This window comes from Ovis canadensis, chromosome 13 (genome assembly GCF_042477335.2).
Source record: "Ovis canadensis isolate MfBH-ARS-UI-01 breed Bighorn chromosome 13, ARS-UI_OviCan_v2, whole genome shotgun sequence".
Lineage (NCBI taxonomy): Eukaryota > Metazoa > Chordata > Mammalia > Artiodactyla > Bovidae > Ovis > Ovis canadensis.
Window position 1 is genome coordinate 73,954,628 of NC_091257.1, and position 24,121 is coordinate 73,978,748.

The window sequence follows — 24,121 nt, forward strand, 5'->3', positions numbered from 1 at the left end:
GAGCAACAGGGTGTATCAACGCTCATGTTATTAAGAGAGCATTCTCCTGTAATGTTCGTTCACTTCTCTAGAACTCCCAATTTACGGTACTCCTCTGGCGGCTTTTTCAAGCTCCTTAATCTTGCCGTGTAAATCTTGGAATGAATGAAGAGCCGTCATCGAATTTCACATCCTTGAAGCTGCAGGGCCGTAAATCACTACGTGACAGCAGCCTTGGTAACATCAGCTCCAGTGAATTCTGGCGTGTGCCAGAATCTTCTGAATGGATCGTATCCCCCTAGGACAGGAAGGAGATGGGGTTGAAAGCTTCAGAGTGAAATCGGCTTGGGGGGTGGGGATACTGGGCCAGGAGATCCTAAGCAGTCAGGGGTCTTTGAAAACTCAGCTCTAGTTTCTGGTTATACTGTGGACTTTGGTTGGTTCTGCTGGTTCTCAGAGCCTCTTGAAAGGGGTTCAAGGGTCTGCTCCCGGCCCATAACCGGAGCTGTGTGGTCCAGACTGAGCTCCTGAGCGAGGAACAGACTTCTGATGCTGGACTTACAGTTTTTACGTGGAAAGTGTTCCTTAGCTTGTACAGTTCTGGGTCCCCTCTCATAGATTAGCTGCATCTTAGGGAACAGTGAAAGGATCGCATAGTCTGGAAAGTTAACTAAGCTTTTTCTGAAAACCGTAAAGTTTTTGGAAGGAGCAGCTGGGCCATTAACATGATTACTACTGTTTATCAAGTCTTCCTAGCCCTGGCCGGGAGAGCTGCTAGAGGAGGGAGTGGAGGCAGCCTTGTATGGGTAGACCGTCCCCACCTCCCCACTCCATGGTGCAAATGTCTCTCTTGTGCCGCTGGCCACAGCCTTGATCTTTCTGCCTTTTCTGCATGGCCGTCTTGACCATGACCATTGCCTGGGGTCTCTGAGCAGCTGGTGACCAAATCCCGTGAATGGTCACCCTGCCCCTGTTATCTGAGTCTGGCCACAGGCTGGTTGTCTTATCTGGCCTATCTCTAGTCCTGCTTCTTTCCCTGGACTGAGTTCTTGCCATGTCTGTATTCTCCATCTCTCATGCAATAGTGGTCCGAGGGCACTACATTTTTCTCTTGTGTGTGCCTCTCTCCCACAAAATGTGATCCATAAGTGCAACTCAGGAGTCCCCAGTTGGACTCTCAAAACTCCTGTCAACTTTCCCGCGTGGATTTCCTGCAGGTCACCTCGAGTTTAACCTGTCTGCCTCCACATGTGTTTTCCTCCTTCCTGCTTCGCCTGTGGGATTCTTCCTCCCAGTTACATCCACTGCTGGCATTACTGCACTCCAGGCTAACACTCGGGGACCCTTCTCCATGCCCCTTCCTTCACAATGCTTACCTTTGACCAACCTTTGGTTTCTGTGCATTCGCAGTCCTGCTTCAAGGTGTTTACCTCATAGAACTGTGTTCACCAAAAAGCGAGAATGTTCATCATGGCCCCAATTGTGATGGTCCCAAAGTGGAAACTACCCAGATGCCTACAGAAAAGTCAGCTGTGGCCTGTCCATACAGTGACATCCAGTACAGCAGCTGAATGAGTGACTTGCTGCTCCACGCAGCCACAGAGCGGGTGGGGGGCACACACGGTTGATTGAAGGACGCGGATGCAGGTGGGGAGACCCCAAGTGGGAAAAGTGAGTCTGTGCTATCGGGTGTTTGCATGGCAGTCACCTCTGGGGACAAGTGAGGGTCTGGTATTAGGGAGGCGCCCTGTGGGGGTGTCTTTGGCGCTAGTCGTGAATGTGCTGTGTTGTGCTCTGGGGGCGTTTGTGTTGAGAAAATTCACAGAACTTCACGAACACTTAGGTCTGTGTGCTTTACTGCATGTATGCTGTTTAAAAAATTGTAATTCGGGAATTACACGAAGACTAATGTATTGAATCCGGTAGATTAATGGAGCCCTACTAGGCGTCAGGCTGCGCGGGACAGTGGAGGTTCAGGATCGAGACAGTCACTGCCCCTGGCCCCAGAGCTGGTCAGGGGGTCAGCTTGTACTTGTACATTATCCGTGTCCGAAGAAAGCAGCTTTCACAGTGGATGGCCACCTGGACACCCCCACTGTTACCCGGACATGTTTCTTGCCCGTCCATTCATTGCCAGCTCTGTATATAAGTGGGGAGGTTTTGTGGGTGGCTCAGATGGTAAAGAATCTGCCTGCAGTGCAGGACACCCTGGCTGGATCCCGGGTCAGGAAGATCCCCTGGAGGAGAAAACGGCAACCCACTCCAGTGTTCTTGCCTGGAGCTCCCATGGACAGAGGAGTCTGGGGCTATAGTCCGTGGGGCCGCGTGCACATTTTATTTCTCTTATGGTGATTGCTTCTCTCAAAGCTCATTTGAGAGGCTCGGTAACTACGGCAAATGCAGTTATTTTCCATTTGCCTGGCTCTGTCCTAAACACTACCTCCTGTGATCTTCCCTATGAGAAGAGGCCAGTGTTAACCCTGGAGGAAGGGGCACACACACCGGTCAAGTAACTTGGCTAAGACCTAACCTGGCACAACTGATACTTAGTGTCAGGCCGCCTGCCTCCTGGGAGTATAAAGGTTAAGAGTGTGGGTTTCAGAGTTCAGCCACTCACCTAACTTGTGACCTTGGGCAAGTTACCTGGCCTCCTTGAGCCTCAGTTTCCTCATCTGTAAAATGGGGCTAAATCCTGCCTCCATGTTCTATCATGTGGTGGCCAACAGTGCTCAGTGTGAGACCCATCACAGAGCACACAATGGGCAAACATACATTTTTGTACTTCTGGGTTCTTCAGCTGTCTTCATTTGTAAACTGGAGGTCCACACCCCCATTCTCGGCTTGGCCTGGCTTGGAACAGGCAGTCATCACCAGGGGTTTCCAGTTACGGGCAGGTCTCTATCAAGCATAGGCATGATGCTTGGACTCTGAGCTGCAGAGTGAAACCCAGTCACTAATGAACTCTTGGTACCCATGTGTGTTTCCTTCCCTTCCCAGTGGAACATGACAAAGAGTTCTTCCACCCACGCTACCACCACCGGGAGTTCCGGTTTGACCTCTCCAAGATCCCAGAAGGGGAGGCCGTGACTGCAGCTGAGTTCCGCATTTACAAGGACTACATCCGGGAACACTTCCACAATGAGACATTCCGGATCAGTGTCTACCAGGTGTTGCAAGAGCACCTGGGCAGGTGGGTACCATCCCGGGGTCTGGGCGGGGTCCTGAGCTCCTGCTGAGAGGAGGCAGCGGCAGAGGATGAGGCACGGTCTGTCGTGGCTACTCCCCATGTTATTGTTGTTGTTCAGTTGCTCAGTCGTGTCTGACTCTTTGCGACTCCATGGCCTGCAGCACATCAGGCTTCTCTGTCCTTTACTATCTCTTGGAGATTGTGCAAACTCATATCCGTTGAGTTGGTGATGCCGTCCAACCATCTTGTCCTCTCTTGCTCCCTTCTCCTCCTGCTCTTGATCATTCCCAGCATCAAGGTCTTTTCTAATGCATCAACTCTTCATATCAGGTAGCCAAAGTATTAGAGCTTCAGCATCAGTTCTTCCAATGAATATTCAGGATTGATTTCCTTTAGGATTGACTGGGGGAGCACCAACCACATGCCAGGCTGTTTATCTTTTTTAGAGAAACTGTATGGTATAGGTTGGGCATCCCTGGTGGCTCAGTGGTAAAGAATCCACCTGCCAATGCAGGAGATGTGGGTTCAGTCCCTGGGTCAGGAAGATCCCCTGGAGAAGGAAATGGCAACCCACTCCAGTATTCTTGCCTGGGAAATCCCATGCACAGAGGAGCCTGGCGGACTACAGTCTATGGGATTGCAAAGAATCAGACACAACTTAGTGACCAAACAACACAATGGTGTATGTCACCATTTCTTAAAACTATCACCATCAGCAGGTTGGGTCAGGAATAGGGACAGTCACGGGAGCCTGCAGTTGTGTGGCCCCCTATGGATATTTATGGGTCGCCTGGGTCAGTGTGTCTTTAGGGGGATGAAGAAGAAGAAGAAGCATTTTTTGCCATCTGCCTATCTCCCACGCATCACTGAAACCCAACGTGTGATATAAGGGCACCAATGAAAGTGGCTGTTTGTAATGAAATGTTTAGGGGATAAAAATCCACAAATGAAAAATAAACAGGCAGAGAACTCTTAGCCTTCCAAGAATCTTGAGGTCAGGAACTGGAAGCTTCTGTTGAAAGACTTTAATTTCTTGAGACCTTTTAGTTTTGTTTCAAAGTCCTCCAAGGGGTGAGAAGGCTAAGAGAATGAGCTGGAACATTCCCCTAACAGGGACATTCTGAAGTGCGGAGGTGGACGAGACCTAGGTCGTGCGACCCGGTGGCTGAGTGTTTAGACATTTTGGGATGTCAGACCTCCCCCTCCCTACCACTCATCATAATTAATGGAAGGAAGACAGTGTGGGTGCCTCCTTTCTGCTGGACTGTGCTGGCCTCTTCAGTGAGAAAGGGAACCTGTTAGCACATTTGGCTTGGCAAGCACTGTCACTTGGGGGGTCATCTTAAATACTAGAAAACCAACTTTTTCTTGACTGTTTCCAGTGTTTTGTCTTAGTTAACTGTCTCTGCCCCCAGTTTCTTGAGTTCTTTCAAATCAGCAAGTATATTTGTGCATTTAAATATTTTTACAAATGGTATCTCATCTTGCAGTGTCTCCTGCACCTACATCTGTTACTAAACCTTCATGGTCTTGACCGTGAACCTTGTCGATCCTTTCACATCACTACCCGGGGGTATCCTTGTTCTTCTCATCACCATGCATCTCCCATTGTGCGGGTTGTGCTAGAAGGTATTTAGCCAATTGTCTGTGTGCACATGCTGAGCTCTCAATTTTTATGAATTATAAACAGCATGGGCTGTGTGGCCAACACTTGCCTATCAGTCAGATACAGTTCTAGAAACAGAATTGTGGGGTCGAGGGCCCACACGGCAGTAACTCTGATAGACTTGGCTGAACTGTTCTCTTTGGAGGTTATGTCAGTTTATATTTCCACCAGCCACATAGAGGAAGCCTGTGGCCCTTATGGACTCCCGAACATGGTCTTATCAAACCGTTCTGATCTTTGTTAGCCTGTCTGATGGGTGACAAATGGCATCTCAGTGTGGACTATATCTGCATTTTAGGGTCCCCACTTGTCTGCACTTTCCTGTACTGCCCCCCTGCTGGAGAGGATGACAGACCCTTCCAGCGGGGAGGGAATGTGGGTGTGGTTCTGGGCAGGCAGCGACAGCCTTGTCAGTCACCTCCAAATCTTGCTTAAGGCCCTCAGAAGCCCCAGTTAACCCTGACAGTCTGGACCCTGGCTCCCAGACCCAATTACAACAAGAAGCATTGAGTTTATTCCCCAAGGGCGACATATGTCTGCTCCATACTCTCACAAAGCCCCTGGGGCTCTTGAACAAGAGCATATGTTTGACTGTGTTTTTTTAGTGAAGGCTGATGTACTGAGGGTGAGGCAGGTACCCAGAGGCTATTGGTTAATGGCACTTGATTGGTCCACTTGTGCAAACCTCGAGCCCAGCTCACACTCTGGGCTTTCTGGGAGGCTCCCCAAACCTGCCTCAGAAACCTCCATCAAGAGGTTTAACCTCAGGAATGTGGCTGCCCCAACTGGGTTTGGCTGAGCAGGACTGAGAGGGTTGATTGGTGTCACCTGGGTGGCTCTTCCTCCAAGATTTCCAGGCAGGAATGTGCTCCCCCTCCCTGGCCGGGTCACTGGGGTCAGCTGGGATGCTGCTGATGTGGGTGGAGCTTGTTTCAGGACTGGAGTGTCCTCAGGCACTGCCCCTGATGTGAGGAGCACCCCAACTAGCACCCCAAGCACCTGCGATGCTTTCTCCCTCTGGTCCACGTGCTGGGAAGAGCAGCAGAGACTGAGTGATGGCAAGATGGGGCTGGTGGGCGCGAGCTCCCCCCACAGGACACAGAGGCCAATGCATTTGGAGAGATCCATGGGAGCCCAGCCATTCACTTATTCAACCACCTCTGTTAAACCACTGGGATAAACCAGCCCAGCTCATGGCGGCAGGGACCTTATCTCAAAGCTGGGCAGTTTTTTTATTTTCAATTTTTTTTGATGTGGATGATTTTTTTTAAGTCTGTATTGGACTTGTTACAATATTGGTTCTGTTTTATGTTTTATTTTGCTTTGGCCATGAGTCATGTGGGATCTTAACTCCCAGGTCAGGGACTGAACTGTCATCCTCTGCATTGGAAGGCGAAGTCTGAGCCACTGGACCACCAGGGAAGTCCCCGTCGGGCATTTATAAATCCCCTCCCAAAGCGCCACACATGGGGTGGCTGAGAACAATAGAAATGTGCTCTCTCACAGAGCTGGGGGCCGGAAGTCTGAAATCCGGGTGGCATCTGCAGGGACGGATCCTGCCCTTCTCCTCCAGCTTCTGGAAGAGGCTGGCCTTTGACTGCATCCCTGGCTCTCAGCCGCACTGCGCTGGTCTCTGCCTCTGTTGTCACACGGCTCTGCGGGCTCTCTGTGTGCCTTTCCTCCTCTGATAAAGAGACCAGTCATCTTGGCTTAGGGGCTGCCCTGCTCCAGCACGACTTCATTACTTACCTGATTACATTCGTAAAGACCCTAATTCTAAAGAAGGTCCCATTCAGAGGTCTCCGCGGCAGGACTGGAGTGTATGTTTGTAGGAGATACAGTTCCATCCATAATTGGGTGAAGAAGATGGGCAGTCAACAACTTAGCAAATAAGTAGACCCACTGGCCTGATAAGGCGATTGGTGTTCCTAGACGGCTTGTTGAGCTGGGGGTGTTTGAATGACTAGAAGGATCTAAAATGGGATGAGGAGAGGGTGTCTCAGGGAACTGTAGGGGCCACTGTCTTGAGGTGGAGACAAGCAAGCGTGGGTTGTTGGAAGGACAGAAGGGAGGCGGTGATGCCAGGGTGGGGCGGGCCACCAGGTCCTCGCTTAGATGAAACACCAGCCTTTGGCTTCCGCAGTGGTTGCCGGCAGCTCCTCGTCTTTCTGCCTGTGTCAACTTGCTGTCTTCGTGGGCACCTGGTTCCGTCGTAGTTTGAAGTGGCCACCTCCTCCCCCCTGCCTGAGATCTGGGGGGTGAATCTGGAGGCCCAAGAAAAAGAGAAGGCCTGAGTCACTGTGGTTGGAAGAGGAATGGGCAGGACAGCTGTCAGTGGCTCTGTGGCCAGCGTCACAGTTCGTCTTGATGAGCAGCTTAGCCATAGGCCGTCTCTGGGGACGCTCAGCCCAGCTTTGGGTTCCTGCCTCAGGGGCCTTTGGGCTTTGCTGGGAGACCCAGTTCCCCATCAGCAAGTGTTTGAGCACCTGCTGTGTGTTGGGTGGTGGTGGGTGTGACCGGACCCCAGTCCTTGCCCCTCGAGGAGGTAACATTCAAACAGAGGCGGTGACATAGGATGATGTGGCAGGTGGAAAGTACAGTGTAGAGCAGGGAGTGGACAGAGGCAGCCAGTGGGCAGGCGGGGCTGCTTGCTTTAGACTTCCAAACTTCTTATCCTTAGTACTGGAAAGAAAGAAGCAAGGCCCTCATTCTCCAAAAGTTAAAAGGTTAGAAAATTTTTTTTCAAAAAATTATTGATTCTTTTTTTCTGGGTGGGTTTTGTTTTTGAATCCAGAATCAAAATGATCCTATGATGTAATTCCCCAGCTAGGACAGTCCAGCTCTTTAAAGTGTAGATTTGGGGATTTCCCTGGCTGTCCAGTGGTTAAGACTGTCCTTCCACTGCAGGCAGCATGGGTTCCAGCCCTGATTGGGGAACAAGGATCCTGCATGCTGCAAGGCATGGCCAAACAAACAAAAACACCCAAAGTATAGATTCAAATCCCTGCACTCTGTACCAGCGTGGCCTTGGGAAGTAGTAACCCCTCAGAGGCTCAGCCTCCTCCTCTGTGCAATGGGGATAATAACTGAACCTACCTCCCAGGGTTGTGGTGAGGATAAAGGGAGCTGACAAATCTACTTTGAGCATAGTAAGTGTTCAGTGAAGGTTTAGCAGATATTAGAAGCATCGCCATCACTGTCAGCATCGTCACCACCATCCTCACCACCTTCACCATCCTCACCACCTTCACCATCCTCACCACCATCACCATCATCATCACTTTCATTGCCGAGGATGCAGAGACCTGCTTAGGGAAATGAAGGACTCTGGGTTTTGGGGGTGGGACTGCCTTTACCCTCTATGCTGCAATTCTGCAGTATCTCATGGGGATGTAAGCCTGAGCTTGCTTGGAGGTGGAGCCCTAGTTTGCATTTCCCCAACCTGGGTCATGCACCCTCTTCAAGCTGAAGGCCTTTGGCTGATCTGACCCTGAGAGAAGCCCTGTTCCCACCCCCGCCGCCTCGCTGTGTAGCTGCCTGCTCCCTCTGCTAAGGGAGTCGTGGCCTCCCCGACACCGACCGCCCAGCTGCGCGGAGCTTGGAGCTGGGACATCTGGCGAGGCTCTGCCTGAGCTCCAGGAAAGCCCTCGGGGTGCTGGGGATTAGCCGGCTTTGGGTCGGCCTCAGCATCTCTCCCCCTGTGGCAGCCACTTTCCACAGAGTCCTCTTGATCTCTTGGAATCCAGATTAAATTCCGATAATGAGCCGAGCTGGAGGCCTTCCATGGCCCTCGGGCTCAGCTTGCAGCTGGAGAAGCGTGTTGGGGCCGCCCTTGGCCTGCTGTGGGGGAAGTAGGGGCTGAGGAGCAGGTCTGGGGAAGGTGGCCTTGGCTTCAGTGGCCTTGCTGGGGAAGAGGTGTGGTGAGAGGTGCTAAGGGATTAGAGTCTTGCACTTCTTTTCTGAACCCTGGACCAGGGGCTGGGCAGTGGGGCTCGGCTTTCAGGAGCTGGTCCCACTTCTGTCCCTTTTGGCTCTAGCTTTGGTTCCAACTCAGGGTGAAGGTGCTGGTCCCGAAAGCTCATGGGTTTCATTTGTGGAACTTGGACATTTTCCAGCCTCCCCCTTCCCCTCCCCTCTCCTTGTGGGTCCATGCTTTTTCTCTGCAGATCTGCCCCACCTGTAGGAAACGCAGCTGGTCAGTGAGACACCCTGGCTGCAACCAGCCAGCAGAACCCCCTCATGGGGACTCCATCACTGCCAAAGTCAAGATGAAGCTGGCAGCTGGATAAAATATGTCCCTCGGTGTGTCTCAGGGACTTGGGCTGCCAGGAGGGTGACCTCAGAGGGACACGGTGAAAATGCAGGTTCCAAGTCAGATGGCTGGAGTGCGGCCTGAGCTTCTGTGTGTCTGACAAGCTCCTGGGAAAGTGATGCACAGAACTGGGAGAGGAACTGCTGGGGGAGAGGACATCCCACTGTGGGGGGGCGGGGGTTGTGGGCAGAGCACTGCAGTCTCCATGCCCTGGGGCAGCCCTAGGGCAGCCGGTCATCAGACCCTTCCCAAGTCTGTCGTGTCAGGACTTGGTAAGGAGACTGCTTCTTATCTGACTTCAGTCACTGTGAGCAGTGGGCAGAGGGACATGGTCGCATTGCAGGGCACTTCACCTTCATTAAGGACCTTGGAGATGACCCTGCAGAGACCTGATATCTCCATTTCCCAGGTGTAGCAATTGGCTTAGAGAGGGGAAGTTATTTACCTGAGACCCCACAGCTCCAACAGGGCAGAGGTGGGACTCAGCCTCGGGTCTCTTGGATTCCAGGGCTTGCGTTCTTGGTCACAGCAGCACCCTGGAGGAAAGAGGCTCAAACAGGGTGACTCCAAGTTCCCGGCTGTAGTCCTGACCCTTGGCTGTTCATTAGAATCACCTGCATAGCCAGGCCTCCCAGGCGGCTCAATGGTAAAGAATCCGCCTGCCAAAGCAGGAGACGCAGGTTCAACCCCTGGGTCAGGAAGATCCCCAGGAGGAGGAAATGGCAACTCAATCCAGTATTTTTGCTTGGAAAATTCCATGGACAGAGGAGCCCTTTCCAAGGGGTTGCAAATTATGTGCATACTCAGTACACGACTGAGGTTTGGGGTACGGCTGGGCATCACGATTTTTTAAACTCCCAGGTGATTCACTGTGTAGCCCAAACTGAGAACAGTTGTCTGAGCTCGCTCCTCTCCCTCTGTGGGCCGTCACACACGCCCAGGAGAGCAAGGGGGAGAGATTTCTTCCAGCCCAGGCCCCCAGACTCCTCTTGGCTTGGTCTCTCAGAGAAGACTATCTCCCTCGCAGAGGACTGAGCCCGAGTGTGGCCCAGGCCCTGACTGACAGCTCCATGGCACAGGGGCAGGGGCAGGCTGAATGGAGAGGTGCTGTCGGGCGCTGGTTGTCGAGGTTTCCGGGAGCTCCTGAAGTTTTCTTGCTCCCACAGAGGGCCTACGTGCCTGGTTCTGCGTCTCCTGGCTTTCACCTCGCACCACAGCACCTCCGCCCCAGGGCGTGAGCTCTGGTTTTGAGCTGTTTTCTTGGGAGTTGCTGGTTCAGCTTCCCAGAGGGCAAAGAGGGAGCACTGGCTGTCCAGGCACGGCTGGAATGTCCTAGAAGGTCAGGGGGCAGCAGCCTGGTCCAGGGTACCCAGGCATTCCTGGCCACCTTCCTCCAGGGCCTTCTCCGAATGCCGGCACAGAGCAGCTTCACCAGGACTCAGGGGCCCTTGGGGTCTACTCACGTGCCCAAAGGGATCACGCTGGGAAAAAACCTGCATCCGGTGGACCCCCACTGCGTGGACACCAAGCTGTGTCCAGCTCAAGTTGTGCTGGTCAAGTCGCAGTTGGCCTGCCTTGCTCTGCAGCCCGGGACCACTTGTCTGTTGGCCCCCTGTCCTGTGGGCTAGGGCCAATGTGGGCCTTGATGCCTTTTAAAAACTTTGTGCCTTCCATTTCCTTTTGTAACTCATCCCCAAACTGGCTTCACAGGGCAAGACACAAGTCAGTGGTGGCAATTCTTTGCGTCGAGTGCTTCCAAGTTGCCCGCACCCTCTCTAAGTCCTCACGGCATCCTCAAGACGTGTTATTCTCCCATTTTGTGGATGGGGTCACTGGGGCACAAAGAGGTCAGGACCTTCCCGAGGCCACACACTAAAGGCGGAATTCAAAACCAGGCATCAAGTAAAATTTCACGTGCTGGGTCCACCCCCTCCCTCCAACCCCCTCCACCCCCCCAGAATTCTGATGTAACAAGTCCGAGTATCCTCAGAGTGGACTTGTTCCTTGTTCTTTCCTGCTTCTTTGAGGATCTGAGGGACCTTGTGGGAGTCCTGTCATCCATTCAGTGCAGGTGGAGATTCCTGCCCTGCCTCCTTTCCCAGGACGATGTTTTGCTAGTGTTCGATTCCCCAGAGTGAGCAGGTGGCAACTGAGACACCTTTCTGGGAGAGGAGATTCCAAATAGAGATGCTGAGGAGCCTTTATAAGGAATTGCTTCTCTGCCCTGTTCCTGTCACTGCATGGATTGAATACTTAATGAATGCCAAGGTCAAGGTGATCAAGTGCCCCATGAGGCAGCCCCTTGCAGACTCACCTCACCCAAAGAAGGGCCCCTTCTTTACATCTCGTTCGTTTGGCCGATGTCTTCTGAATTCGTGATGTAATCTGCACGCTCCTGTTTGGGTAACACCTCTCCGAACGGAGGGAAGAGTTGTCTGTCTTTGCCCGATGGTGACGATGACGAAGCTGATTGCTCAGAGCACTCAGTGTGGTACCACCATTCACTCCATTTTGCAGGCAAGGGAACTGAGGCACAGTAGCGGGCTAGGGGTTAAGGAAAGGACGTTTGTATCTGTTCCTGATCATATCTGGTTTTCCTCCTTGGCTGGTGGATACACACATCCCTTTCTTTGCATGGCAATCCTAGGAAATGGGTAATGGGATGGAAACATTTTCTGCACAAGGAAACTGAGGCTGAGAAGACAGAAGAGCTGCCCTGCTTGTCTCAGAGATGCTGTGTGGACAGTCAGTAAAGACCAAGGGCTCGGGATCCACTTGGACTCGGGCGGCTCGTCAGCCCCCATGAGCCTCATTGGGCCTCAGCGAAGATCTGAGTGGGAGCGTGGAGACCATCATGGTGGCCCAAGAGCAGAGCCAGGGACAAACTCTCCTTGAGGACAGGCATCTGGTGTGCTTTGCTCACTGTTCCATCTTTTGTGCCTGGAACCTGGCATACAGTAGGTGCTCAGCAAGACACATAAGCATGAATGGAGCTAGAGGGATCTAGCCTCCTAGCCGTGGGCTTCCTGAATGGACTGACGGTTAGCAGTGTCTTTCACGAGGAGTCTTAGCACCAGGCGCAGTGGCTGGCACAAGGCTATGTGAAACAGGTACCTGCTGGCGCCCCTCTCTCACTTCCCGAGCCTCCAGCCTTGGGTCCGTCCATCCTTGCAAACCTTCCAATGTGTTCTCTCTTCCAGAACTGAAACCCGAGAACACCTCTCTTGCAATCTTTCTTCAGCATCTGAGCCCAATTTCCAAAAAGTGAAAATTGCCCATAATTATAATACTTTTCGATCCCAGGGAAGTTTCCCTGTGATGATTATAATTATATTATTTTGAGTTTGTGTGCCAGTGGGTACCCAAGGGTGGGTTGGTTCTTGTTTGCAAGTAGGGGACATGTCAGCCTGTGTGCCCTGGCCCCGGGTTCCCTATGCTGGAATGAATTTTGGAAGAATGGGCTTCAGTATTGGGGGCTGGCTATATAACTTGATCCCAGCGCTTTAATTCCAAAAGCACTTCATACTTGGACCTCTGCTCGTCCATAGGAGTCTGTTTTTCCAAATGTATTAACATCTGTGTTTCATATCAGGGCCTGTAATTGCTTTAGCCTTTTTGGCAGGAGACAGAGAGAATTAATATTTTTCAATTTGGTCATGAGCGGTCATCTGTAGCTGGGAAGAAAAGTGCCTGTTCAGATGTGAACTCAGTAAGGATGGGAAATGCAGGCTTACCAGGAAGGGGATGTTTTAAAGGAGTCAACCGTGACTAAGGAAGCCCTTGGTTATTTCAAGTTCAGGGTGGAAGTTGGCACTTGGGTAGATGCTCAGCATGCTTCCAAACACTGGCTCCTCCTTTGTCTTCCAACTGCCAGCCCGCAATGGCACCATTTTCTTCTTTTCCCTCTATAGTGCCCAGGGCTTTGGGCATTTGGAGGCAGTTGGGGGAGTGGATCTTCCCTGGAGGTCCAGTGGTTAAGACTTCACCCTCCACTGCAGGGGGTATGGTTCAGTCCCTGGTCCGGGAGCTAAGATCCCCTATCCGTGTGCATGTGTGCTAAGTTGCTCCAGTCATGTCTGACTCTTTGTGACCCGGAAGACTGTAGTCTGGTAGGCTCCTTTGTCCTGAATTTCCTGTCAAGAATACTGGAGTGGGTTGCCATGACCTCCTTCAGGGGATCTTCCCCGTCCAGGGACTAATCCTGTGTCTCTTGCGTCTCCTGCACTGGCAGATGGATTCTTTACCATTGTGCCACCTGGGAAGCCGAATGACATTCGTGAGTTTGGTGCATTTGCTGTATTTAAGGAACCAATGTTGATGCATTATTATTATGAACTGAAGTCAATAATTGACCCAGGTTTTCTTGGTTTTTACTTGGTGTCCTTCTTCCGCTGTAGGACATCACGTGACATTTGGTCGTCACGTCTCCTTGGGCACCTCTTGCCTGTGGGTTACTTATACCTTGCTTTTTCCTGGTGACCTTGACAATCAACCAGCTTTAGACAGAGCATTTAGTCATAATCCTCTGCTACTGTTGCTCATCTGTCTCAACCTGACCTCTTTCAAAACCCAACTCGACACCCGCATCCTCCAAATCTGCATGCAGGCGGTCAAGATCGCCAGGTCCTCAGCCTGGGGCCTCCGGCGCCTTCGACCATCGCAGCCCTGGTGCCTGACACACATCCTGTGGCTCCTCTTCTTGAGTGAAAACTAGATGATGAGAGCCTTTAAGGGGGTAGGATTTTAAATTTGGGGGGCTCTTCCTCAGAGCCTAGTTAGGGACTTTTAAAGATGACACTTGGGTCCAAAAGCAGATGTCTCATTTCCCCTTGATGCTGTGGGTGAGGGATTTGGGCTCTCCCTTTGGCTCCAGGGTTGGGTCCACAGACCAGGGGAATAGGGGTGTGGGGTGGTTTGTGAGTCAGGTTTTCAGGTGGGACAAGGGTTTGAAGGCGCAGCTCCCAGAGAAGCCAGCCCTTTTCGAAGGAAGAAGAATGGGGTGTCTCCTTGGAGAGCGTCTTCCACCAGAGCCCCTGGAGAACGTCTCCCAGCATTACACATGCAGGGTGGGCTTCCCTCACAGCTCAGCTGGTAAAGAATCCACCTGCAGTGCAGGAGACCCCGGTTCAATTCCTGTGTTGGGAAGATCCCCTGGAGAAGGGAAGGGCTACCTACTCCAATATTCTTGGGCTTCCCCTTGTAGCCCAGCTGGTAAAGAATCTGCAATGCGGGAGACCTAGGTTCGATCCCTGGGTTGGGAAGATCCCCTGGAGAAGGGAAAGGCTACCCATTGCAGTATTCTGGCCTGGAGAATTCCATGGACTGTACAGCCTATGGGGTCACCAAGAGTTGGACATGACTGAGAAACTTTCACACGTGCAGGGCTTGGGGCACATCCCTCCTTCTTCCTAGGAGAAGAATCCATGAGGTCTGTAGTCTTGATTCCTGTAAGAGGGACCGCCCACTGGCTTCCCCTTCATCACTGGGTCTTCTCTCCAAGGTCCCCCGCCCACAGGTGCCCCCTATAGATCATCACGGGGACAGAGTCCCTGGCTGCCCAAGATGGGCACTCCTGCTGTGTTGACCTCGCCAGCTGTGACCTGGGACAAGGCCTCCTCCCTGTGACGGCTGGCTGGAGCCGCAGTCTAGCTGCTTCTGCTCGGCACTGCCCTCTCCTGCCCTGGGGCTTTCTCTGACCCCAGGATGCAGGCAACTCACTGTGGAATCAAGCCCCCAGAGCATCCTTCCATCACAGGTGGGCAAGGGCAAGTGGATATTGACTCCAGCCTCCTCGTGCCCCAGGAAGTACCATGCAAAACTATGTTCAGACAGCGTCCGGGGGGGCCTGGCAGGTGGGAGCCCCAGATGCCCCCAGCTTCATGTTTTGACCTCTTTCCATCCCTGCCTCACTTCCCGCCCTCTTCCTGGTGGTTCTTGGGGTCACTTCTCAGACAAACCACTTGCATTCAAGCCTTTGACTCAGGATCTTCTCCTGAAAAAAAAGAAAGTGAGGTCACTCAGTCGTGTCTGACTCTATGTGACCCCATGGATTATAGCCTACCAGGCTCCTCTGTTCATGGGATTTTCCAGACAAGCATACTGGAGTGAGTTGCCATTTCCTTCTCCAGGGAATCTTCCTGACCCAGGGGTCGAACCTGGATCTCCCGCATTGCGGGCAGACATTTTGCCGTTGATCTTCTCCTAGGGGAGGGACAAAATATAACAGAGGACAAGTGTGCCCACCTGGCAGGGCTAGCAGGGGTACAGTGGCATAAGGCACGTGTGATGCCCGGCACAGGGGTGTGTCCTCAGCCTGCCTGCACCCTGTCACCTCTCTGTTTTGAGGGGCCGCAGTCTCAGCACCCCTACCTCCTCTGCCTCGCGATCTGGTCTTTGTTTTTGAAAACCTGGACTGTGGTCCTCACAACACTTGCTCTGTCTGCAAACTCCATTGCTGAGTTCATTTCCTTTTTCCCAGCTTCACTTAACGTTTTTGTGTCTGGGTTTGGAATCTTAAAACAGCCTGTGGTTCTTTTTTTTTTAAAGGTAGGAAAGATGACCCAACATGAGTGTGTTTGTTTATTCCTTGAGTGTGTGCGTGAAGGAGGCTGAATTTACCTTGTGCTATTTCGGGCTGGAGCTGGAGGCTGGAGGAAATGGAGCAACCGGGGAAAGTCTCGAAAGATGAGTCTCCCATGCTCAGCGTCTCGCCCGCCCGCCCCCGGGATGCCAGACGCAGGCAGCTGCCTGGCGCGTGGGATTTCCCGTCTCAGAGCTCCACAACGTGCCCCACAAGGCCTGGTTGTTCTGGGAGCACCCAGGGGCCTTTATGTCTCACCTCTGAGCTCTGAAATCCCCAGCATGGCTCATTTCTCAGTGTTTGGTTTCTGTAGGGATCATGCCCAGGGTAAACAGAATTCCAGACCACCAGTTTTCTGGGAATTCTGTGGCCCAAATCCTGGAATCTTAAGTAAGTAGGAACAAGAGTTGGGTCCCAAAGTAAACTGGAGGTTGACTTTCTTCCTAGTCGAGGTCCCCTGCCCATCTGTATCCTCTGGGTTTCTCCTGACAACATGCAGATCAGGGAGCTGACCTTGACCGAGGGCTGAGGACACAGAAGTGGAGGAGGTGAAGCCTAGGTGGCCAGGCAGCCTCCAACTGGGGTGGTCTGGGGGCGGTTTGGCCACCCTGTGACTACCCAGGCAGGCCCTGTGCAAGGTGGGGGATGTGGAGGTGCCTGGGCACAGACCAGCCTAAGTTACCAGGCAGCCTGGTGCCCATGAGCTGGAAGAAGACTCCCGGTGGGTATGGAGTGGATGGTGGCCCGAGGCCCAGGGAAGTGGAGGTAAACCCACTTCTGGAGGCACCTGTGTGGGTGTGTGCTCAGTTGCTCAGTTGCGTCTGACTCTTTGTGACCCCATGGACTGTAGCCCACCAGGCTCCTCTGTCCATGGAATTTCCGACACAAGAAAACTGGAGTGAGTTACCATTTCCTCCTTCAGGGGATCTTCCCGATCCAGGAATCAAACCCATGTCTCCTTCGCTGCAGGCGGATCCTTTACCACTTTGCCACCAGAGAAGCCCAGAGGCACTTGAATCATTAGAAACAACACTCACTCGTCCTTTTTTTGAGTAACATAAAACTACAGAAAGTGACACCAGAAAACTTCCTTGCCTGAAACGAAACTCCAGTTAGCAGCACATTCATTCAAAGGTCTTTGAGACCTACTGTGTGCTATGTTGATTGCTAGATCCTGGGATGCCGACAGAGGTGAGCAAAGCAGGACTGGTTCCTGCCGCTGAGGAGCTTACAGTGTGTTGGGGTGAGAGGAAAACCTGAGAACCATAGGAGCACATTTCAGCTCCAACCTGAGTGCTGGAAAGGAGAGGCTGTGAGGCTGGAAGAGGATGCGCCTGTCAGGCAGGAGCTTCCCTGGGGGTTTGCAGGGTGTCCAGGTGTGACAGGGGAAAAAAGACAGGAAACCGTGTTCCAGGCAGTGGGAACAGCATGGACCATGGCCTGGAGTGGGTGGAATCTGGCCCAGATGAAAGCTTGAAAGGAGGCTGGGGTAGCTGGAGCCCTGGGGGGCAGACACAAGCACATTGGGGTGGGAGGAGGTGTTGGAGAGGGAGGGGGACCAGACACCCCCAGACCCTATAGGAAGGGTGACAAATGCCCCCCTGTGCCCACCTGGAGTTGTCAATGCCTCCTTTTTCTCCCCAGTGATTCCCAGTTTGGACCAGCAGTTACATCCTCTCCTTTTTCACGAAACACAGTGGGGAATTTGTTTTTTTTATTCTAAGAGCTAATAAAGGGCTTAGAGCAGGGCGGTGATCTGTTCAGAATGGAGGTTCTGAAGGCCCAGCAGGGCTGCTGGGGATGGAAGCAGGGAGGGGCCAGAAGGGTGGAAAGGATGCTGAGCTTCCTCTAGGTGGCTGCTCTCCCTCCACCCCAGGAGCTCTGTAAGCCTCCCTGAGCCTCACTCTCCTTCCTGTGAAAGGGACAACAGGACTTGCCTCTTAGGTATCGTGGGGTTCGATTGGCTGTTTCCATGCCAGGCCTGTTCTAAGACTGCTGCCTCTCGGAGGGGCAGAATGATGTGGTTGTGAGTGAGCTCTGTTGTACCCTGGAGCCTTAAGCCTTCAGCTCCATGCAGGCATCTCAACTGTACTTAGTTAGTGCATCCTTAGAATAGTGCTCATTGCTATCCCCATTTTACAAACAAAAGAGCCTTCCCAGGATCACTCTGAGGTGATTTGATTTCAACTTTCCTAGGACCCAAAGCCTTACTTCGCAGTCCTACATCCCTGACCTCCTCAGAGTAAGATCTACCCTGGGGAGAATCTTGAGCTCCACTTAGACCTCCTGGATGTTTTCTCCAGCTGGTAGCTGCATCCCATTTTTAGTTCCAGTCCTCATTGCTGTCCACCGCCAGCCCCCATGATCTGCATGTGTAGGCAAGTTCAGAGCCTCTGTAAGCACTCTCCATGGCCAGAGGAGGCAGTGCTTTGCAGCAGGATCTCAGTTCAGTCGCTCAGTCATGTCCAACTCTTTGCCACCAGGCTGAAGTCAGGGAGGTCCACTGTAGCGTGCCAGGCTTCCCTGTCCATCACCAATTCCCAGCGCTTTTTCAAACTCATGTTCATTGAGTCGATGATGCCATCCAACCATCTCATCCTCTGTCATCCCCTTCTCCTCCCACCTTCAATCTTTCCCAGCATCATGGTCTTTTCCAATGACTCAGTTCTTCCCATCAGGTGGCCAAAGTATCGGAGTTTCAGCTTCAGCATCAGTCCTTCCAGTGAATGTTCAGGACTGGTTTCCTTTAGGATGGACTGGTTTGATCTCCTTGCAGTCCAAGGGACTCTCAAGAGTCTCCTCCAACACCACAGTTCCAAACCATCAATTCTTCAGTGCTCAGCTTTCTCTATAGTCCTAAGAACTATATATAGTTTCTTTACAGTCCAGGATCTCTCAGAGCCTCTCGAGAGCTGATGTGCCTCGTGAAACCTCTTAGTGCCAACTGGTGCTTGCTCTTGGTGCTTTCTGGTCTTATTTGAATACAGAACTTTGTGGTCTTCAACCTGTTCATTTTCCTCTCTCAATACTTTATTTGCGGGAGACAGTTTCTGAGAACTTGGCAAACTGCAACCCTTCGTCTTGCAAACGGGGCAACGGAGACCCAGACCTTAATGGCTGCTGATCTGCATCCTGACTTTGATAACATAGGCCTCTTGGGCTCTGGGAAGGAGTGTTCTTGACCCTCCTGTGAATGCCCTGGTAGGTGGATGGGGAAGGGAAGAGAGGAGGGAGACAGACAGACAGATGGACAGACAGTGCTGGGGGTGGGGAAGCTGTGGGCTGGTGACTCGTGCTCTGGCTGCGAGAGGATATTATGCTTTAGTGTGTGTATTTTTCCACCTTTCTCCCCAAATGACTTAATTTTAGGCTTCCTGGATAGGCGCAGCCTTAAGAAAAAAAAATGTTTAAAAAAAGCCTTGGACCTCCCTGACTTCATCTTCCTGTCCTGGGATCACCAGGGACAGTCTGGGTGACTTGGAAGAAAGATGGGGCATTCCCTGAAGCTCAGTGGGGTGCTGGGATCTGGGCTGGGTCCTCCCCGGCCCAGAGGGGCACTCCCAGGACCGAGAGCCTCAGGGCAGCCACGCCCCACTTCCTCCGTGGGCTCCTTTGATCTCCTTCCCCGCTTCCCTGCAGGGCTGATGTTTGCCGGCTGGGCCGACTCCAGGTGCATGGTGGCGGGGCTGCTGCCTTCCCAGCCTGACTCATCCTTAGCAGCGCCATCGCCTGCTCCCCCTCCGTGACATCGAATTAGTCTGGGAAAGCTCTGGCCTCTCCATCGCTTACTGCCTTCTGAGGAGTGTTCTCGAGGCCCAGAAACTGTTTACAATATGTAGGGTTTTAAAAGTGAAATGTCCAGCCCTGCAGTTTCCCAAAGAGCCACAGGTTGAGGGTGAGGGTCAGAGCAGGGCTGAGGGAGAGTCTGTGTGCTGTGCTTAGTTGCTCAGCTGTGTCTGACTGTTTGTGAGCCCTACAGACTGTAGCCCACCAGGCTCCTCTGTCCTTGGGGTTCTCCAGACAAGAATACTGGAGTGGGGATCTTCCCAATCCAGGAATCAAACCTGAGTTTCCTGCATTGGCAGGTGGATTCTTTACCACTGAGCCACCTGGGAAGCCCTAGCGAGAGTCTACCCAAAGCCAATTACTTCCATTCCCTGCTTAAAACTCTGCTCTCCCAGCATCGGAACCTTCCCGTGGCCGGAGGCCACCCTGCAGGTTCGTGCCACGGCCCACCCCTGTGCTCACCGAGCTCCCGGAGCCCCTCCACGGTTGCCTCTCTCATGAGATTTTGCACATTCTGTTCCCTCTGTTGGAACACACTTCCTGCCCTGGGCTACATCAGCCCTGCTCACCCTTCTGGCCTCCCTCAGGAGACACTTTTCAAGGAATGACCTCCCTGGGCAGCCTCACCCCTCGAATCTAATGCTTTCCTTTGTCTTGCTCACCCTGAGGATCCTTCCTCAGGGTTTACTTGTCCTCAGGTGAGATGCGCTCACAGCCCCTGGACCATAACTCTCGCTCCTGCCTGCAGAGCCCAGGGGCCAGAGGAATCCTCAGGCTTCCCATCCTTCCAGGCTTGTGTTCCCAGGAGCTAAGAGTGTGCAAAGTGTTAATGATTTCTCCAAGGCCCTGGGCGGAGCGGTTGGCATCTTGCATCCTGCGTGGGGCTCTACTGCTCCGGGAATGGGTCGTGGACAAAGGCCCTCCTTGAGATCACAGTCTCTAAATAGTCTCTAAGGAACCACAGGGCAGAAAGGAAAAAAAAAAAGCAGGGAAGGGGCGGAAAGAAAAGGACTTTCCACCTTCCCACGCTGGAGATTTTAAAATACCCCCTTTTCTGTCATGGTAGAACTTTCCAGAGGGAGGTGGGTTGAGATGCTGGAAACTGGGTCAGGTGATGGCATAGGCTTCCTCCTGCTTTCCTCTGTGGGTTGGATTTCAGCTACTCTCCTGGGTGTCCCTGGGAGGGGGAGCCTGCAAGCCCCAGTAGTGCTCTGACCCCAGTGAAAAGTGAAAGTGTTAGGTATGCAGTCGTTTCAGACTCTTTACGACCCCAGGGACCATAGCCTGCCAGGCTCCTCTGTCCATGGAATTCTCCAGGCAAGACTACTGGCGTGGATTGCCATTCTCTTCTCCAGGGGATCTTCCTGATCCAGGAATCGAACTCAGATCTTCTGTATGACAAGCAGACTCTTTGCCATCTGAGCCACCAGGGAAGCCCACTCTGTCCCCAGGCTGGTGGTTAAATATTGACACCCCTCCCCACCACAGAGTTGGGATCACTGGTGGTTTGTGCCTCACACAGAGCAAGGACTGGGGGAGCCTGGGTTTCGGGAGGAGCGAAGTCTGCTTTCTTGATCTCCTGGTGTTTCTTTCATTGGGAGGTTAAGTTTGTTCCCCAGCCCGGCTGCCTCTGTGAGCCTGGAGGAGTGGGCAGAACTGTCCCCACCCCGAAGAGGAGGTGAAGCCAGGCCAGCCACCGCGCCGGGGTTTGCTCCACTGACCCAATAAAACTGGAAATATGCAAATTCGTACTGTCTCACTTCTTTCAGAAACAGATGGTGCTTGCTGACTTGAGCCAATGTTGATGTGTGTGTAGAGGAGAGAAACCCTTCAGAAGGAACTGCTGCTGCAGCTCCGGAGTATTTGTGTTTAGGTTCCCCAAGTAAGGTGTGTCCGCTTAGAAAAAGTTGTTGGCATCATGACACTGTGCTCTATATTTTGAACTTAGGTTGGCTTTATTCACTTTTTAAAATATGGCTTCACTGAGATATAATTCATATACCATCATCCAGCCAACCTTGTAAAATGTATTATTCATTAGTTTTTAGTATATTCAGAGTTGTGCTATTTAAGGGGCTTTCCTGGTAGTTCAGTAGTAAAGAATTCGCCTGCCAGTGCAAAAGACACAGGTGACGCTAGTTCGATCCCTGGGTCAGGAAGATTCCCTGGAGTAGGAAATGGCAACCCACTCCAGTGTTATTGCCTGGAGAATTCTCAGACAGAGGAACCTGGCGGGCTACAGCCCATGGGCTTGCAAAGAGCTGGACAGGACTCAGCGACCAAATAATAGCAGTGGCTAATGATGTTGACCCTCTGTTTGTGTGTTCACTGGCCATTTGTGTATCTTTAAAGAAATGTCTGTTCAAATTGGCCTTCTCCGTCTTTGGAATCATGCTAGCTTTACAATATAGCCTCTCAATTTGCCTCTTGCGTTTTCTTGACCAGTTTGTATAAGAAGCAATTTTCTCTTAATAATTTGGTGAACTTGGTAAAAATACAGTATCAAACCATCTGGATGTGGATTGGGGAAGGTGTTTTACTCCTATTTCAATTCACTAGTACATATTGAGTATCTTGACTCGAATTTTCTATTTCTTTTTTTCTTAACCAATGTTAGCATATTCTATTTTCCCAGAAATTTGCAAATCACACATCCTGTTCATGATACCTTCTTACTTAATACCATATATCCCCGTTGTCAGCAAGCACATCCTCTGATGGAGCTGTGAAGCACTGGGGTGTGCTCTCTGTTTCACTCATCTGTCCCTCTCAGTAGATTAAGGTCAGTTGTCCATTTTTCGGTTCTGAACAGTGTGACTGTTGTTTGGGTTCTATCTCTGTGGTGAACAAGCCACCCACAACGCAGTGGCTGGAACAACAGTCGTTTAATTGCTCAGGAATTTGGGCAGGGCTCAGCCGGGCAGTTTTTCTACTATTGGTAGTATCTGTTGTAGTCCCCAATGAAGCTGGGAGCGTGGATGGGGCCAGAATGCCCTAGATGCACCTCCCATGAGGGCTGATTTGGTTTCTCTCTCTTTCTCCCCTCATAGACCCTTCTCCTCCACAGCTGCTACCCTGTTCCCCTTCCGTGCCTTCTCTCCAGTAGAGGAGTCAGGGTTGCTGGTCCAGTGGGCAGCAGAGCAGATCCGAGAAGCCTGTTGCGTTCTTGCCCTGGACATGGCAGGGCCTCCTTCCCACTGGTCCGCAGCGAGTCAGATGGTCCCTGCAGATGTGAGAGGTGCGAGCAGACTTCCCCATTTATGAGAGCGCTGCGCATGGGGAGGGAGAGGAGGAATTGTTGATGGCATGTTTGCAGACAGTGCATGACTGTGAACATCCTGATACACTCTGAGGAATGTTGCTGTCAAAGGTGAATGTTGTTTGAGTGGATATGTGATCTATTGTTGTTTGAGTGGATATGTAGGGATCTTAAGAAATCACATAAGGACTGGGACCAGAATAAAGTCCCCATCCTAGAATTTTTTGCTGTCCCGCAGGGACTGTGCACCAACACTGGCGTGACTTGGAGTAACTATAGCAATGCTCCAAGAGCCTTGGGAGTTTGTCCTTAGAGTAGTCTTCCCTTAGCTCCCTCACCTGCTGCAGGAGAGGGCATTCTGGCCATTTTACAGAGGAGGAAACTGAGGCTCTGCAATCAGCTGGCTTGCCCTACTTGCTTCCTTCCTCCCCTGCTGCCTGGACTTCATACCACGCCCCTTCTCTAATATTTTCTCTGCTCCCCACAATGCTGTGACAATAACACACATCGTGCAGGACTGAACAAGCTCCTGATCTCTTGCCCCTTGGTGAGGGGTTGAGTTAAGGAAGTGACGAGGCTTAAGTGCCCAAGTCCTCAGGTCACGCTTCCAGCACTGTGCCCTGGCTCTCTCACTTTCAAGGTTTATCAGTGTGGACTTTTGTCCTCCCCTCTCTAAACCTCACTCTACTTGTGTATAAAATGGGAACAGTAACCTGATTGTTGGAGATCAGGGAGCTGGTGCACAGAAAGCACCTAGATTCTCAGCAGTGGCAAAGGGGCGAGAGGGCATTTAGGTTCCCTGAAGCCCAGGTGGCATTAGTGGCAAAGAATCCGCCTGTCAGTTGAAGGGCTGTAAAAAACATGGGTTCAGCCCTTGTGTTGGGAGGATCTCTTGGAGAAGGGCATGGCAACCCACTCCAGTATTCTTGCTTGGAGAATTCCACGGACAGAGGATTCTGATGGGCTACTGTCCACGGGGTCGCAAAGTGTCAGACAAGACTGAAGTGACTTGGCACACACGAGGCCCCCACCCTGACGTGTCCAGCTTCTGCTCTCACCTGGGCCTAGTTAGGAAGGTCGGTGTGTTCGTGGTGAATACACATGTCACAAAGGGCTTGTTTGTTCCTCCTGGAGTAAGAGCCATTGATTTCTAATAAGATGCTCCAGGTGGTGTCAAGAAATTCACACTTTCTCAGCCATCTGTCTGGACGTGGCTGCTGAGTAATTTCTTGCTTGTCCTGTTCATGGTGCCAACCTGGGGCTGAGCCCTCCGTCTCACAGCGGAGCCTGTGTAAGCATCCTACTCCCCCGCCTTGACAGGGCTGTCCTGTCCCAATGCCTTCCACGAAGGC

General features: G+C 52.1%; 1 protein-coding gene across 1 annotated transcript in view; it reads left to right on the plus strand.

The window, feature by feature from the left end:
• Positions 1 to 24,121, plus strand: part of BMP7 (bone morphogenetic protein 7) — an 84,557-nt gene that overhangs the window by 28,434 nt on the left and 32,002 nt on the right. Inside the window, exon 2 of the mRNA XM_069546832.1 lies at positions 2,977 to 3,169. Coding sequence (XP_069402933.1) covers positions 2,977 to 3,169 — 193 coding nt within the window. The remainder of the gene's footprint in view (positions 1 to 2,976; positions 3,170 to 24,121) is intronic.